The sequence below is a fragment of the Colletotrichum destructivum genome, chromosome 4 (assembly GCF_034447905.1).
Source record: "Colletotrichum destructivum chromosome 4, complete sequence".
Taxonomy (NCBI): Eukaryota; Fungi; Ascomycota; class Sordariomycetes; order Glomerellales; family Glomerellaceae; genus Colletotrichum; species Colletotrichum destructivum.
In genome coordinates, this window is record NC_085899.1 from 3,205,940 (window position 1) to 3,220,189 (window position 14,250).

Here is a 14,250-nt window from a genome sequence, read left to right on the forward strand (position 1 = left end):
CACGACAGATGCCCGAACACGCGAGGATACCGCCGTCTTTCTTCCACCTGTTGCTGTAGCACAGTGCTCTGTTTTCTCGTGTTCCCCCCCCTCCATCCTCAGCTGTCATCGTCCTCCACCAGCCCAAGGATTTCCTGCATGTCACACCCCTCCCCCCCCCCCCCCCCCCCCCCCTCTTGTCATCTCGATACAAAGGCGAACATAGTAGTAATGTCTCATAGTTTCCCCGAACTTGCTTGGCTGTTGAAACCGGAGGCCGGGTATCGACATGCTGCATACAACCATTGTGCGCCACACCGCTCCTCAGTAGCATAGCAACATGACGAAGCACGCGTTACATCACCCAGATACCTCGTCATACCTACTCAACAGACATGCTGTTGTTGTTGTTTCTCCTCCTCCCAACCCTTTTTACGCCACGAGAGCTAATCGCCCACCGAGAGAGAGCGAGAGAGAGAGAGAGAGAGAGAGCGCCCACCCGAGTCTCGGCCGGTGCCTCCACATGAACAGTCCTTCTTCGTCCCACCTCGGAGAACTGCTCTCTCTCACGTCGCCCAGGCTTTGTGGTCTACCGTTGGTTGTCACTCACATTCTGCAAGCACAAGTCTGCTACGCAGAGCCGCCTTGGTCCGCCTTGTAGTTGTCTGCTCACCGACTCCTTTCCCTGACCCCCCGCCCACTGTACGTTCACAAAACCAGGCTTCTTCCCCCTTCCCCTCAGCGCAGTCCTTCACCTCGAACGAAGCTGGCTTCATTCACCATCATCGACTCATAGACAACCCACTCGGCTCCTTTTCTTTCTTTCTCGATCGTTTTGTTGATTGGAGCCTACCAAAATCCTACTTCGTAAACGACCGCGGAACCGGGATCCAAACATGAGCAAGAGGTATTACATGTCGCCCCAGGAGCTGGACAGCCTCTGCAGGTACACGACGCCCATGGGCCGCTGCCCCAAAAACAGAGTCACGTTGAAGAAGGGCGACGACCGTTATGAGTCTCGCTTCTGCAGTCTTCACTGTTGTAGAAGGGTGGAGGGCAACTCCGCGTGCAAGAACTTGCGAGCCACTAACAAGGGATTCTGCCATCATCGTACGCGGCCCCTGAGAAGGCCCCCCCCCCCTATCATCCTCTCTTGTTCACTTTTCGTCTCTAGATCTCCTATGCACGGGCTCGGTCAACGACCAGCGATGTACCAACTACGTCAAAAACAACGATCCGAAAGATTTCCAGTTCTGTTCGCAGTATCGTACGTTCACTTGAGCCCCCTATCTCGCACCTCGAGACATCGATGTATCCCCATCTTTCTATTGCTGACACCTCCCAAGACAACTGCCTCGAGCCGGGCTGCGCCAACGAGCGTAACCACCCCAACGGCCTCGACTACAAATACTGCCCCGGCCACCGCTGCGACCACATCGACTGCCCGAACCGCAAGGCCGACCCGTCCCCGTTCTGCGCCTCGCACACGTGCGCGTCACCGGCATGCCTCGCCCGCTGCCCCGGCGCCTCGGGCGACCCCAACGACCCGTCCCGGTACTGCGACCGCCACAGCATGTGCGCGACGGCCGGCTGCCGGCGCTTCGCCCATCTCGACGAGCAGGGGGTGCCCTCGCGCCACTGCGGCGTGCACTTCTGCCGCTTCGAGGGCGGCTGCGACGCCGAGAAGGCGCCCGGTACCGAGGAAGTCTGCGCCGCGCACGTGTGCGAGGAGGCCGGCTGCATGCGGGCCCGCACCAACCGCACCGAGCGGTCGCGGTACTGCAAGAACCACGAGTGCGACGTGCGCGACTGCTGGAACCGGAACTGGCTGGGCGAGTTCTGTCCCCGGCATCAGTGTGCGAGGCTCGGCTGCGAGCTGAAGGGCGAGTTTGAGCACTACTGCGCCAGGCACCGCGCCTGCGCGTCGCCTGGGTGCGATCGGTTTCGGGTGGTGGACGGGGAGAATGTCAAGGAGATGTGCGAGGAGCGTAAGTGTGCCCCTTTTGGAATCAGTCCGAATACACTCTTGTTCATCTCTCGACAGCCCCCTATTCTTTCGGCCCGGTATCTTCTCCTTTCCCACCTCGATCTGCTACCGAGAATACAATAATGAATCGAAAGACATTATCTAACACGGCATCCAGACCTGCAGACCCGTTGTCGCCGGCCCGACTGCGACGCCCCCGTCGTCGATGGAACCTCGCTCTGCGTGGGCCACATCTGCTCGCACCGCGCCTGCAACAATGAGCGCCACCAGTTCAGCGAGCACTGCGCGGACCACAAGTGCGCCGTCGCGGGCTGCCCGCAGCTGCGCGTGCGCATGGCGCTCTCGCAGACGATGCTGATGCTCGGCGTCCACTTGCCGCTCTCGCCGTATTGCCGGGCCCACGCCTGCGGCGAGGAGGGTTGCAGCGAGAGGTCCGCCGAGAATGCCGGGGGCTTCTGCCGTTCCCACGCCAAGTGCGGACGGCCGGGCTGCGCCGAGGGGCCCGTCGACAACTCCTCGGGCTTTTGCCGGGCCCACGCGAGGTGTCGGCGACTTGGGTGCCTCGATGGGCCCATCGACAACTCAGACTTCTGCTGGGCCCATGCGAGATGCCGACGGCCGGGCTGCCACGACGCGTCCGTCGAGAACTCGGACTTTTGTCGAAATCACGCGAGGTGCCGACGATCGGGCTGCCCCGAGAGGTCCGACCCCCGCGCCCCGGACCCGACGCGGTGCGCGCAGCATAACGTCGAGGATTTCGAAGATACCATGCCGCGGGTCCTGTGGAGACCTCGAAATTTGGCCTTGGGGTACGAGCCCCCTCGTAGTTTTGCCAGTCTCCATACTTACGATGACTACGACGATCACGGCGTCCGTGAGGGTCACGATTCTCGCCGTGGTCGCGGTGGCTACGGTAACCGCGACGGCCGTGATGGCCGTGATGGCCGCAGTGGTCGACATGATCTGGGGGCCTGGGGTTTGAATGCTGCTTTGTAGACGCACTTGACAGTGCTGGAGGCTTCCTGAATGGGGGGGAAATTTTCTTGATCATTTGGCAAGGGATTTCTATCGTGGCTGGTACGAGTCTTTGAGCTAGTTAGACCTCAATGTCTCAAGGGCAGTTAGCAAGTGGCGTTGCCGCAAAGTGGCAGCTGTCTCGCTACATTTCCAGTCCAACCAGGCTCCCCGAGGAATAAGTGTTCCGTAGTCAATAGATAGGATGTGTTGCTGCGTCGCCCTTCTTCCGGACTGTAGGAAATTCGATGGTGGTATCTTTGGCCTTTGCCCCAAGTGCTTTAGTGATCTCATATGTGTAAGTTATCTCGGCGCACCCTCTAGACCCGGCTTATAACGGCCGATGATGAACATGATGCAGCTTTGGATCTACCTCTACAGCTACAATTGTCAGAGGACGATCCATAGCTCTCCCAGCCAGTAAAGTAGACAAGGACGTTTATCATGAGGGTGTGCTACGAATCAGACCTGGCTATGCCACGTCATTTGAGGTCGTACGACTTGACTTCCCCGACGTTGCATTGGGTATATTCCAAAGAGCCAACCGATCTGCAGCTGGCCCTACTGTGTTTTCCCATGGATTACAAACACTGTAAACCAATAGTGAATCAAAAACAACATGCCGCCGGCCTAAAAGAGGGTGGTGAGAATGCAGCCATGTTCAGAGCGTGTTGTGCCCGTTGGTCCAAACCAGGCTGCCGTGATCTAGAAGACGCAGACGTTTAATGGAAGAAGTCCGTCTGGTCTGGTATCTCGGCGCAGAAGCCTAAACTCGAAGGTCTTTCACCTGCCTCTATATCCATCCCTAGGTGATATCACTCATACTTACACACCTCTCAAGTAAGCCTGCCACCAAAGTTGTGTGGATGGCACGACAACAGCAAGCTGGCCTTTCAGAGCAGAATGTGCAACAACCTCTTTCTCCTCCCCCCCCCCCCCCCCTCCCAAGTCCCCCGGAGACCACACCATAAACATCGTCAAGCACCGCCTATCCTTGTCCCGTTTACGGTCTGCACACCGCCACGACGGCCATTCTTCCAGCACTGAGCCCAGCGTCCCATGTCAACCATGACGGGAAGGACGAAATCCCATCTTTAAGTCAGAAGGGTTTACCTGTTGCTCTCGGCTTAAAATCCCTCGTTAAACGTTTGCCCGATGGTGACGTTGTCAAGATGGCCGAGTCGGTCCTCTTTGGCCTGGGTCTGACGATCCACAACATCCTGGTGGGCAGGGCTCCCTCTCTCACGAGTTCCAAAGTGAAGAAGTGGTACGGAGATACTCCAGCCACGCTTTTCTCAATCTGAACGGCGTCTTTTTTGTCGAGACAATCCAGAGATTCTGGTCCCAGGAATGTGAGGCGGTGGATGAATTGGTTGCTTTATTAGAAGCCTGAAGCGGACGGAGCGGGCTTGAGGACCGTTTCATCCTTCTCCCCCATCCCAAACAGACATAGATTTCAGAGCCGAAACAGCCAGGTGTGTCGCTGCCGTCACGGTAGAGAAGAATCGTGCGAATCGTTCAAGGGCCCTCTCGGCGGAAGTGTTCTTGCAGTCCGGTGATAGCATGGCGAGGCCAGGATAGTCGCCTTTCTTCAAAAATGTCGCACATAGGTTCCTACAGTTCGCTCCTTCGCACCGGCCACATCCAGAGGAGCCCGTCTTCGTAACAAGGGATTAATGAAGAAAAGCAAAAAAACCCCTCGTCGGCTAAGAATTGCTGGTAAGGCTTAACTCGTGCCCGAGTCATCTATCTTCACTACCACCCGGAGACCATCACTCATCCCCGCCCCTTAGATACCAAACCCCTTGATGTCCTTGACCAGGTCCGTGATGCTCTCCTCCAGCGTCCGCCACTTGATGCCCAGGATCTTGGCCGTCTCGCTGTCGTCGTACCCGTACACCTTGTCCTTGGGCGGCAGCTCGCCGCCCTTGGTCCCCTCGGCCGGCAGCCGGTCCTTCAGCTCAGGGAAGTTCTTCCTCACGACGGCCGCGATCTCGGCGTTGCTGAACCACCCGGCCGTCGTGAACAGCCTGCGGCCGCCGGCCTCGGCCTTCTCGAGCGCCAGCACGTGGGCCAGCGCAAGGTCCCGCACGTCGATCCACAGGTACGCGGCGCCCGTCGGCGCGACGGCGTCCTTCCACTTCCCCTTGACCAGGTCGACGACGCGCTCGTTGGACGTGTTGATGCTGCCGAGGTCCGCGAAGTGGTGCACGACGGGGCCCAGCACCAGCGGCGGCGTCACCGTCACGAGGTCGAAGCCCGGCTTCTCCTGCTCGACAAAGTCCCAAGCGGCCTTCTCGGCGAGCTTCTTGGACGCGCGGTACGCCGTCGCGGGGCTGCGGCCGATGTCCTCGAGGGTGACGGGGTTCCAGTGCTTCTCAGTGAAGACGGTGGCCGGGTCCTCGAGCTTGGCCTCGTCGATGATGGAGGCGAAGGACGACGTCACGACGACACGCTTGACGCCGGGGGCGTCCCTCTTGAGGGCGCGCAGGATGGCCGTCGTGCCGACGACAGCCGGGTCGACGAGCTCCTTTTTGGCGTCGGTCCAGTTGAAGTGGAAGGGGCTGGCCGTGTGCAGCACGGCCTCGAGGCCGGGCGTCTTGACGACCTCGTCGAAGGCGTCCTCGCGCGCAATGTCCGGGACGATGGCGACGGCGAGGCGCGAAGCGTCGAGGTCCTTGTGGGCGTCGCGGATCTTCTGGGCCTTGTCTTCGGAGCGAACGGTCGTGACGACCGAGTGCCCGCGCGCCAGGAGCTGCTCGAGGATGTGCGCGGCGATGAAGCCGGAGCCGCCTGTGTGCAGTGTTAGTCTTTTGTGTCTCGGGAGAGCGTGTTTAACTGTATCGTCTAGTGGATGAGATTGTTGGATTCCCATGTCTGCCACCAGCGGCACGAAGAGTTCAAAAAACTTAAATCATGGAATACAAAAAAAAAAAAAAAAAAAAAAAGAACGTTGGGTTGTAGACGACACTCACCTGTCAGCAGAATCTTGGTCATATTGACGTTCGGTGTGTGTGTCCTTGCAATGGTTCTAAGTTGAGGTAATTCCCAATGTTCGAGTCTTGGCCTGTTTCAATGGGCTTTGATAGGTGATGTGTCGTGAACGACTGAGTAGAAAGTCAAAGTCTCACCCTTTTTATCACGGCTCGACCCCTCCACGCCCTCCGCGACCCCAACACGCCGTCACTTTACCCCTCCATTGCATGATGATTAACAAGAGCTTCCCCCGCACCATTCAGAGTCGGGCCCCAATGTGGGCTGCGTGGGAGTCCCCGCCCACACCAACCAACCGGCGGCATGACGCCATTCCAGCCATTCATGTGCTATCAATCCACCTGGTGTCCATACCCATCCCTCGGCTCTTCGTCCCGCCGAGGTCGGAACCGGTTTCCGCTCCACGGCGTTGGGGGAGCCCGGGGAATCGTGCATCTATGGTGAGCCGGCGGCTGACATGGCCGGGCGGGCAACTGGAAATCGCAGGGGATATGCCGTGCAAGAACAGACTGTTGCTTCGCCGGGATGATCGATCTGCTGTCCATAGACCGTCCTTTGAATGATTTACACCGTGCCTAAGCTCGTTCGGGGATTTTACAACAGCGATGACAGTTACACGCCAATGGATCTTCATCGCCCAGTACAAGCACACTGTAGGCCAGTTCTGCTGTCGTCCTTCCTCTCCTACAAGCCAGCTCGGAGCCCCCAAGCCAATCTCGGCAACACCTGTCTCCCCCCTTCCCCGTCCTCCGTCCCCGGCACCGGGCGCCCGACCGGCCCCACCAAGATCCACCTCAAAACACCAAAACAACACAACCCCGGTCGAAATGCGCGATATAATCCTCTTTGCAGTGTACATCATCCAACGACCCACGATCTGGAAACTTGTCGAGGTCTCAAACATTAATGCCTAGCGCCGATGGTTTAGTGGTAAAATTCTCCGTTGCCATCAAGCAGCGTCGGGGAGCCGGGGGTTCGATTCCCCTCGGCGCAACTCTTTTGCTTCTGGGTAGGTCGTGCGCGCGCGTATGTGATGTGCCGTGAGCGAGGAGGCATGAAGGATTTTTTTCTTCTCTTTCTTTCTATTTTCTCTCTTTTTGTTGGTAATGGAAGGAGGAAGGAGGTCGGCAACTTTGAGAGGGTTTCTTTCACTTATCTTTCCCTTATGGAATGAGCATCACCCGCCATTCATCATAATCTACATGTCGCCATAAGGCTTCGTAATCCACCAAGCGAATAGGTGCAAGACAGCAATTGCGGATCGCGTCAGACGAACTGGTGGTTGGGCAAGGGGGCGGTAGGTGGAGCTAGCATAACGTCCACCTTCCCAGATGCATCATGCGGTCACATTCGATGGCATTTTCAACAGCACTCTAGGGGCCGGAATCATCATGTACGTGGAGTAGATGCTCATCCCAACGACCATCCAACCACAAAGTCCCCGGATCCCAGGACGGACCTCCCGGATTGAATCTGTCACTGCATCGCAGACGCGTGCTTAAGCTTCTTGCTCTCCCTCCCTGTGATACGTGTTGAAAGCCGGTCGGAAACTCTACACGACCGGTTGTATATGCCATTTCTCCCTTCCTGTTACGCTATGCCATGCAAAGTCATTTGTTCTTTTCCCCGTGCTGTGGAGCCGTAGATGGTTTCCCCCTCTTGTTTCTAAACCGAGTCGCCAGTCTCCGATCCCTCCTCCGAGGTCTCGACCTCGCCGTTGAGAACCTCAGCCTCGGTGGTCGTGAGACCCTTTCTGATGGCGAGGACGTTGTCTACGATGACCGCGTCGATACCCTCTTTCACTTGACGCTGCGAAACGGTCAGCACTGGTTGTTGTCGAGGAACGGAAAAGACGACCGGTAACTTACTTGAACCATGATGGGGTTGTTGTTCAACGTTCCATAACTGACGCAGAGGAGGCCGCTCTCCTTGACGACCTTGACCAGTCGGGGGCTGTTGATGAGAGGCTCGGCGGCGCTAACGATTCCAATCAAGTTCCAGCGACTGGCGAACCGGATGGCCTCCTGCAGCGAAGAGGCTCTGATGTCACCGACGGGGCAGGTGCCTGCATCGGTCAAGAACATGATGGGGATCGACGGCTGCTTGAAGCTCAAGCAAAGACAGATGTCGGGATTGAAGGAGCTGAAGATGATGTGTCGGTTGCCCGCCAGGTCGTACACCTTTGACAAGACCGTGTCGCAGAAGGAGTTCAGCTCGACGGCGTACGTGTCCATCTCCTGCTCCTCGCTCTCGTGGAGCATGGGGTACTTCATCTCGATGTTGAAGCCAATGTGCTCGGGGAGCTGGCGGAAAAGGTCTTCCAACGTGGCAAACGGCGCCTGGATGAAGTTGCCACGCGAGTTGGCCTTGTAGCCCTTGTTCTTGAAGTCCCGCGTGTGCTTCATGCGCTCCTCGAGGCCGCCCCCGTTGAGACTGTCGCCGGCGTAGCCCATGGACAAAGACCGTTGCCTGGGACCCGGCGCATTGTTTCGAACCTTCTCGATTCTCTCATTGACTGCGTTGACACCGTTTGTGCGGTTTGAGTCGGGGTTGATGTGCAAGAACTGCTCCAGGGTCAGGGTGTGAACCGGGGCATCAATACCAGTCTCGCTGACAAGGAAGTCATGGTAGATAACTGGCACGTGGTCCTTGGTGAGCTGCACATCGAACTCAACGTACTGGGCGCCAAGGTTGGCCGCCGCAATGAAAGAAGGCACCGTGTTCTCTCCCAGTTGGAGAGACTTGTTGCTCGTCATGTTCTTACCCATACCGCGGTGACCAATGACCATCGTCGTGGCTAGCTTCTTCCAGTACGTCTGCTGGGAGTTGATCTCCATGTTGGGATGCGAGAAGGGTGTGACGACCAAAAAGTTGAAGTTGACGGTACCAATGACATCCAAGTTGTTCGCCAAGATCGGCACACAGACATCGCCTTGGAGATTCATCCGTTTCGTGCCCAAAGTGGGCTTGATGGAGGAGAGGAGGGCCACACCGCGTCCGATCTTGTTCTTCTCATTTCCAGAGTAAGTCGGGACAATGTCGAACATCAGCTTGACCTGAGAGGGGTCGGCCGCCGTGAACACGATTGGCTCGGTGGAAACGGTCTCATGGACCGGCAAGTCAACAATGGTAGGCTCGCCTTGGGCACCGCTGGCCGAGACAACAATGGACAAAGCCGTGTCAAGCTCGGTCAGATGGGCTTCGGTCAAGGGCACGCGGTCAAGCTTGACGGCCTCGAGGTTCTTGCGCATGTCCATCGATCCAAGGCTGACAAGGACCATGCTCTTGTCGGTGAGATAGCGATGGCCAAAGGTCTTGACCGGCTCCACAGGACGGACGTAGCCGTCGGATTTGCGACCGTCGATCGACGACGTGTTCTCGGGAGACGACGAGCGGGGAGAGCTCTCGTTGGAGATTTTGAGGCTGCTCGTAGGCTGGACGATCTCGGACTCGGCTTGGTTCGCGAGGAGCCTGGCGATGTCCAGATGGCCACGCAGCGCAGCGTGTTCCTTGGCGGTCCAGCCAGAAGAATCGGCCTTGGCGACGACTGCGCCCGAGTCGACGAGCAACTGGACCACCGAGAGGTGACCGTCGACGGCAGCCACGTGAAGTGGCGTCCAGGCGTACGTGTTCTCCGCGATCTCGAGATCGGCCTTTTGCTCATCAGTGCCCTTGATCAGCGACTTGGCGATCTCATCGTGACCGAGGCGCGCGGCAAGGTGCAGTGCGGTTTCACCCGTCTTGTCCTGCCAGTTGATGTCAACCCCAGCGTCGACGAGCATCTCCACGATGACCTTGTAGTTGGATTTGGTGGCCATGGCGAGAACAGCGCCGGATTTGGACACGGTTCGTCTCATTTCTGCCTTCTTGACGCTAACACCCTGCCAGTTCTCTCCTTGGAGAAGAGCCTTGGTCGTCAGGGGGTGTCCGCCCACGACGCTCAAATGCAGCGGGGCGTAGCCGTCGTTGTCCTGCCATTCGGGGGCATCGATGCCGTTCTCGACGTTGAACTGGCCCCACTCCTGCATCTTGGCCATGATGATCTGGCAGACGACCACGAAGCCGAATCGGGCGGCGTAGTGGAGCGGCAGTCGCCCAAACGAGTCCCTCGCACTGAGTGCTTCTCTGTGCTCGGGCTTCAGATTATCGAGGAGATACATGAGAATCTGGACCGCCTCGTCGTCCTTGCCGAGCAGCTTCGCCTCGTTCTGGTTGAGCGCCCGGGGGGTGACGACTTGGGAGACTGCTGGCTGCAGGTCGTGAGAAGTAAACTGCGTGCCAATGGGGAAAGGGTACGATTTGGGCTCGTTGTCAGGGTCGGAAGACTTGGTGCGGCCGATGTGAATGACGAGTCTGTGAACACAGTTTCGCTCGTTGATATCATCGGGCTCGTGGATGGACGGCAGCTGGTCGATTAGATAGGCAATGCAAGCCTTGGACCTCGCAGCAATGGAGCGCTGCAGCATGTTCAGAAGCAGGCCCTGAGATGCCTGCTCACCGGACACGTTGCCGTCCTTCAAGCCGGTCTTCAACGACTCGACATCGTCATTGCGAATGGCCTGCTCCAGGGTGTCGAGTAGGGTTTGCGACAGCGTTAACATGGCCTTGGAGGAGACGCGGCCGAGCGACCGCACTGACCTGTCGGATCTGGCGTCGTCGACGTTGCGAGCTTCACCCAGCGCAGAGATCCATTTGTTGATTTCCGCGAGGAGGCGCGTGCCGGTGGTGTCCTTGGCAAAAGGCAGCGGGTCGACCTTGGTCGAGATGTAGCGGTGCTGAGAGACCGTGTCAGGGAGCTTCTTGTCGAGCTTCTTTGTAATCTTGACGAAGCCCCTGCGATTGATTTCAGCGAACCAGTTAAGGTTCCTCAGCATGATGCGCATCTCGTAGAGAGCGCCCATGAGCTCCTCGGTCTCATCCTCGTCGAGGTTGGAAACGAGGTCGTGGACGCGGCCATAGCGGTCGCGCAGCAGATTGAGACGGCGGACGGCCTCACTAAGCTTGCGGTTGTAGAAGCTGTCGACATCTTCGAGATTGCGGTCCAGGGCGAAGAAGAATTCTGCAGCATGCGGTCAGGGGATGGGCTACGCCCTCACGATCCGGTCCAAGTCCGCCCACCTGCAAGATCCACCTTCTCTCCATCCTTGGCCGATTGCGCAGCCGCCTTGATCAGCTTCTTCAGGCCTTTGTAGTTGATGTAGAAGGCCGCCCACTCGGGGACTTGGTTGCGGGGGAGGCTGGGATTCGAGTCAGCGTCCGTCACACAGAATAACGAGAGAATCCCGATGTGTTGAGAACTTCGAGTTTCCAAGGGGGAAGGGGGCGCGCGCACTTCCTGCCGAACTTCATGATGAAGGATGTCTTATCCTTCGGGGTATCAAAAAGGGGGGTGTGACGTTGTGGCGCTTTGCCGTGACGATAATTGTCTAGGCGATACGACTAAAATGTGTGCTGCGACAGCAAACAAGATGCTGATGAGAGAACAACGGGAGGTGGAGAGAACGAAAAGCGAGAGCTGCTGCTTTAGAGGCAGATGAGGCCGAGACCACGATCAATCATTTTCTGCTGTTCTCGTGGGTTTTTTGTTTTCTTCTGGTGGTGAGTTTGGTGAGTTCAGTGAGTTCGGTGTTGTGTGTGTGTGTGTGTGTGTTTAATGATAAGTTGTGTAGTAGGGTGTTGGGTAGTATAGGAGCGAAGCGTGAGTGAAAACAACAAGAGGTTATCGAACCGGCTCCGGGATGCAGGTCCAGGAAATTGACAGCTTTTCCCTTTGTTGCGTCAAAGTGATCCAGAATCAAGGGCGGTCGAGTCACGAGAAACCCGTCGATTTTTCCAGGACGGAGAAGCTCCACATCCAGCTGTCTACTACTGACAACTGTGGTGAATTGACCGAGAGGCGGAGTGTGAGACGATAGGCAAGAGATGAGAGGCGAGCAACTGATCACTCAATAGCCGACCTGCTTTTCCTAGTAGCCAAAGTAGGTAAACAAAAGAAGACGAGAAAAAAAAGTATCTGGGCCCCTCGAGCATCCGTCGGTGGGCTGGAGGGGGATTTTGAATGAACCAGGAAATTCAGACCAACGCAACGAGCAACCCCCAGCGGTGAATTGACAAGTGACGGAAGCATGCAACGGGAATAGAATAAAGACACACAGTGAGCGAGAGACAGACAGAGAGAGAGAGAGAGAGCAAAGCAGAGAGAGGTGTGAGCTCATCTCACATCCACACGCCGCGCGCCGCAGTGAGAGGTACAGTACAGAGTAGGCATCAAGGTATCTGGAGTCTTGGCACCATGTCTCTCAGGGCCGGTCGGCAAGTATCCCAACACGCATATTCACGCGTGGAAGGAACTCCCAGGTGCCGGGTTGACGACTCGAGACGCGGTCGCGGGGTACCTGAGACAGGACGCACCCACCCACCACCCTGAAAGTTGAACGCCAGTGCCAGCGCCAGCGCCAGTCCCTTCTGAACGTGACGGTGGGGCCGCTCAGCGCTCGCAGAGGAGGAGTGACTTCCCTCGCCAGTTTGGATGCTCGAGGGGTGCTCGAGGTGTGGCGGTATCCGGTCGATGAATCTAGCCACTCAGAAGCCTCCGTTGGCCGCCCGTGGGGCGCTGGCGACTCGTGATTCGCAGTGTCATGGGATGGCTGCCCCACCGCGGCTTCAGCTGGCCGGCCTGTCCATGGTCACCCCGCCGTTGATGTAGCACGGATTGCTAGCTATCCATCCCGTCTGTCCTTTTCTTTCTTTGCTACCTACCAACTATACCTGCCTGCGTATCTACTTTTCTGCGCGCTGTGGTTCCCTTTCACGAGCAAAGTTCGGTTCATAATTACCATCGACTGCCATCGCCATTGCCATCGCCGCGAATAACACGTGGATCCGTCCGTCCTGGTGCCAATCCGCCTGGCCGCACGCGGATTCCACAATCGCCTCGCGGTTGCCGTATCTACTGACCACCTACCGCCGACGAGGCGCCCTTGTCCTTCACTTGCAAAGCTGGGGCCGAGTCCCGGACATATCTCACAGACTCACTTACTCCAACACGCCGGGTCAGATGGGTATGCAAAAATTCCAGACCGCCTCGCCGCTTGTCAGTCACGTCGTCCTCATGACCACCCAGGGGCGGGAAGGACCCTGGAAGCCCCCCGGACAGTCGAGGCCCTTTTGCTATTGTTCACTTTGACTATTGACTATTGACTGTGATTAAATGAAGAAGTCGAGAAAAAAAAACCCACCTCCTTCCATGTTCTCCGCGTTTCGTAAGTCCGATTTCAGCAAATGCCCTACACCAGGAATGACCTATACTTAGGTGTACTGTCTAAACCCCCACTTAAGATCTGGTTCCGTGATGCATGTTCCAAGTTTTAGAGTCTTAAGGGTCCTGTCAGCTGACCAGGCCGAAAACCTCGGCATCCCGGTTCCCTTGACGAAGACACATACGATGTACTACGCAAAAATGGGGGGGCGCTTGGGGGAATGCTTCGGCATCTACGGAGAGGCTCTTTTTCTGGCTGACCAAACTGACTTGCCAATGACGCTGGCGATGAAAGGATGGCCGGTCGACGCGGTGGGCCGTGAAAACCTGGATGGAACACGAGTGACGATATCAGGGTCCAACGGCGACCCACGGCAGTGGTACACTACAACCAGCCGTTGATTGTGAACTTACGTAGGGGTATGGGGGGGGGGGGGGGGGGGGGGACAAGAGTCAGCATCTTGTCAAGCCGTTGCCGCTGTGGCCAAATGGAGACCTCACTCATCATACATCACAGTTTAGCCTTTGCAGTTCCTGAACTCTTCAAACTGGGGTATCTCCTATTAACGTTGTATGTACAGAGTGCATGTTGTGCAAAGTACAAATCAACCTTTTGCTACAGCATGACTTTTACTTGCTCAACTACTTGTGTGTGTATATGCGGATACCTGCGCAGCCATTCGGGAGCTGCCCGCCCCTGATTAAGCTCCCGGTTGATACGCAACCCCAAAGACTGATCCAATTCCCCGTTCGAATCGCAACACGCGCCCGTCCAAACCACGACCGCGTAGGTTTTTCCACTCGAGGGTTGCTTTTCCTCAGCTGTCAACTCAAGTCGCACACCATACACATACGGCCCGCGCCCTCCAAGGCATCCCCCCCTCCTCTCTCAACCCCACAGACGTCGTCACAAACGCAATGATATCACACCCAAGCTACAGGCGCGCGCGCGCAACCCAAGCAAACATGATATCCCTGCTGTTGCCGGAAACGCTTTGGGACCGCCCGGATTCCTTCT

General features: G+C 57.2%; 4 protein-coding genes across 4 annotated transcripts; 1 reads left to right on the forward strand and 3 right to left on the reverse strand.

Moving 5' to 3' along the window:
* Positions 1-875: 875 nt before the first annotated feature.
* Positions 876-2,089, forward strand: CDEST_06892 (uncharacterized protein; the record flags this gene model as incomplete). The annotated part of the gene is made up of 3 exons (XM_062923051.1): positions 876-1,089; positions 1,154-1,246; positions 1,326-2,089. 3 exons carry the CDS (start codon positions 876-878, stop codon positions 2,087-2,089), a joined length of 1,071 nt encoding a protein of 356 aa, XP_062779102.1.
* An 18-nt stretch (positions 2,090-2,107) lies between these two features.
* On the reverse strand, positions 2,108-3,232 carry CDEST_06893 (uncharacterized protein; the record flags this gene model as incomplete). Its single annotated transcript, XM_062923052.1, has 2 exons — positions 2,600-3,232; positions 2,108-2,527 (listed from the first exon to the last, which is right to left on the reverse strand). Exons 1-2 carry the CDS (start codon positions 2,924-2,926, stop codon positions 2,108-2,110), a joined length of 747 nt encoding a protein of 248 aa, XP_062779103.1. The 5' UTR covers positions 2,927-3,232.
* A 703-nt stretch (positions 3,233-3,935) lies between these two features.
* CDEST_06894 (Putative NAD-dependent epimerase/dehydratase, NAD(P)-binding domain superfamily) lies at positions 3,936-6,080 on the reverse strand. The gene is made up of 2 exons (XM_062923053.1): positions 5,956-6,080; positions 3,936-5,773 (listed from the first exon to the last, which is right to left on the reverse strand). The coding sequence occupies exons 1-2, from the start codon at positions 5,975-5,977 to the stop codon at positions 4,770-4,772; spliced, it is 1,026 nt and encodes a 341-aa protein (XP_062779104.1). The 5' UTR covers positions 5,978-6,080; the 3' UTR covers positions 3,936-4,769.
* Positions 6,081-7,317: 1,237 nt separating this feature from the next.
* CDEST_06895 (Putative SPX domain, PLC-like phosphodiesterase, TIM beta/alpha-barrel domain superfamily) lies at positions 7,318-12,114 on the reverse strand. Its single transcript, XM_062923054.1, has 4 exons — positions 11,307-12,114; positions 11,093-11,211; positions 7,843-11,033; positions 7,318-7,783 (listed from the first exon to the last, which is right to left on the reverse strand). The coding sequence occupies exons 1-4, from the start codon at positions 11,321-11,323 to the stop codon at positions 7,640-7,642; spliced, it is 3,471 nt and encodes a 1,156-aa protein (XP_062779105.1). The 5' UTR covers positions 11,324-12,114; the 3' UTR covers positions 7,318-7,639.
* Between the last annotated feature and the right edge of the window lie 2,136 nt (positions 12,115-14,250).

Coding starts and splice junctions, on each gene's coding strand:
- CDEST_06894 (XM_062923053.1), bottom strand. CDS start 5,977: ATGACCAAGATTCTGCTGACAG. Junction 5,774..5,955: donor GACCAAGATTCTGCTGACAG/GTGAGTGTCGTC, acceptor CACTGCACACAG/GCGGCTCCGGCTTCATCGCC.
- CDEST_06895 (XM_062923054.1), bottom strand. Junction 11,034..11,092: donor AGAGAAGGTGGATCTTGCAG/GTGGGCGGACTT, acceptor CGCATGCTGCAG/AATTCTTCTTCGCCCTGGAC. Junction 7,784..7,842: donor ACAACCCCATCATGGTTCAA/GTAAGTTACCGG, acceptor ACCGTTTCGCAG/CGTCAAGTGAAAGAGGGTAT.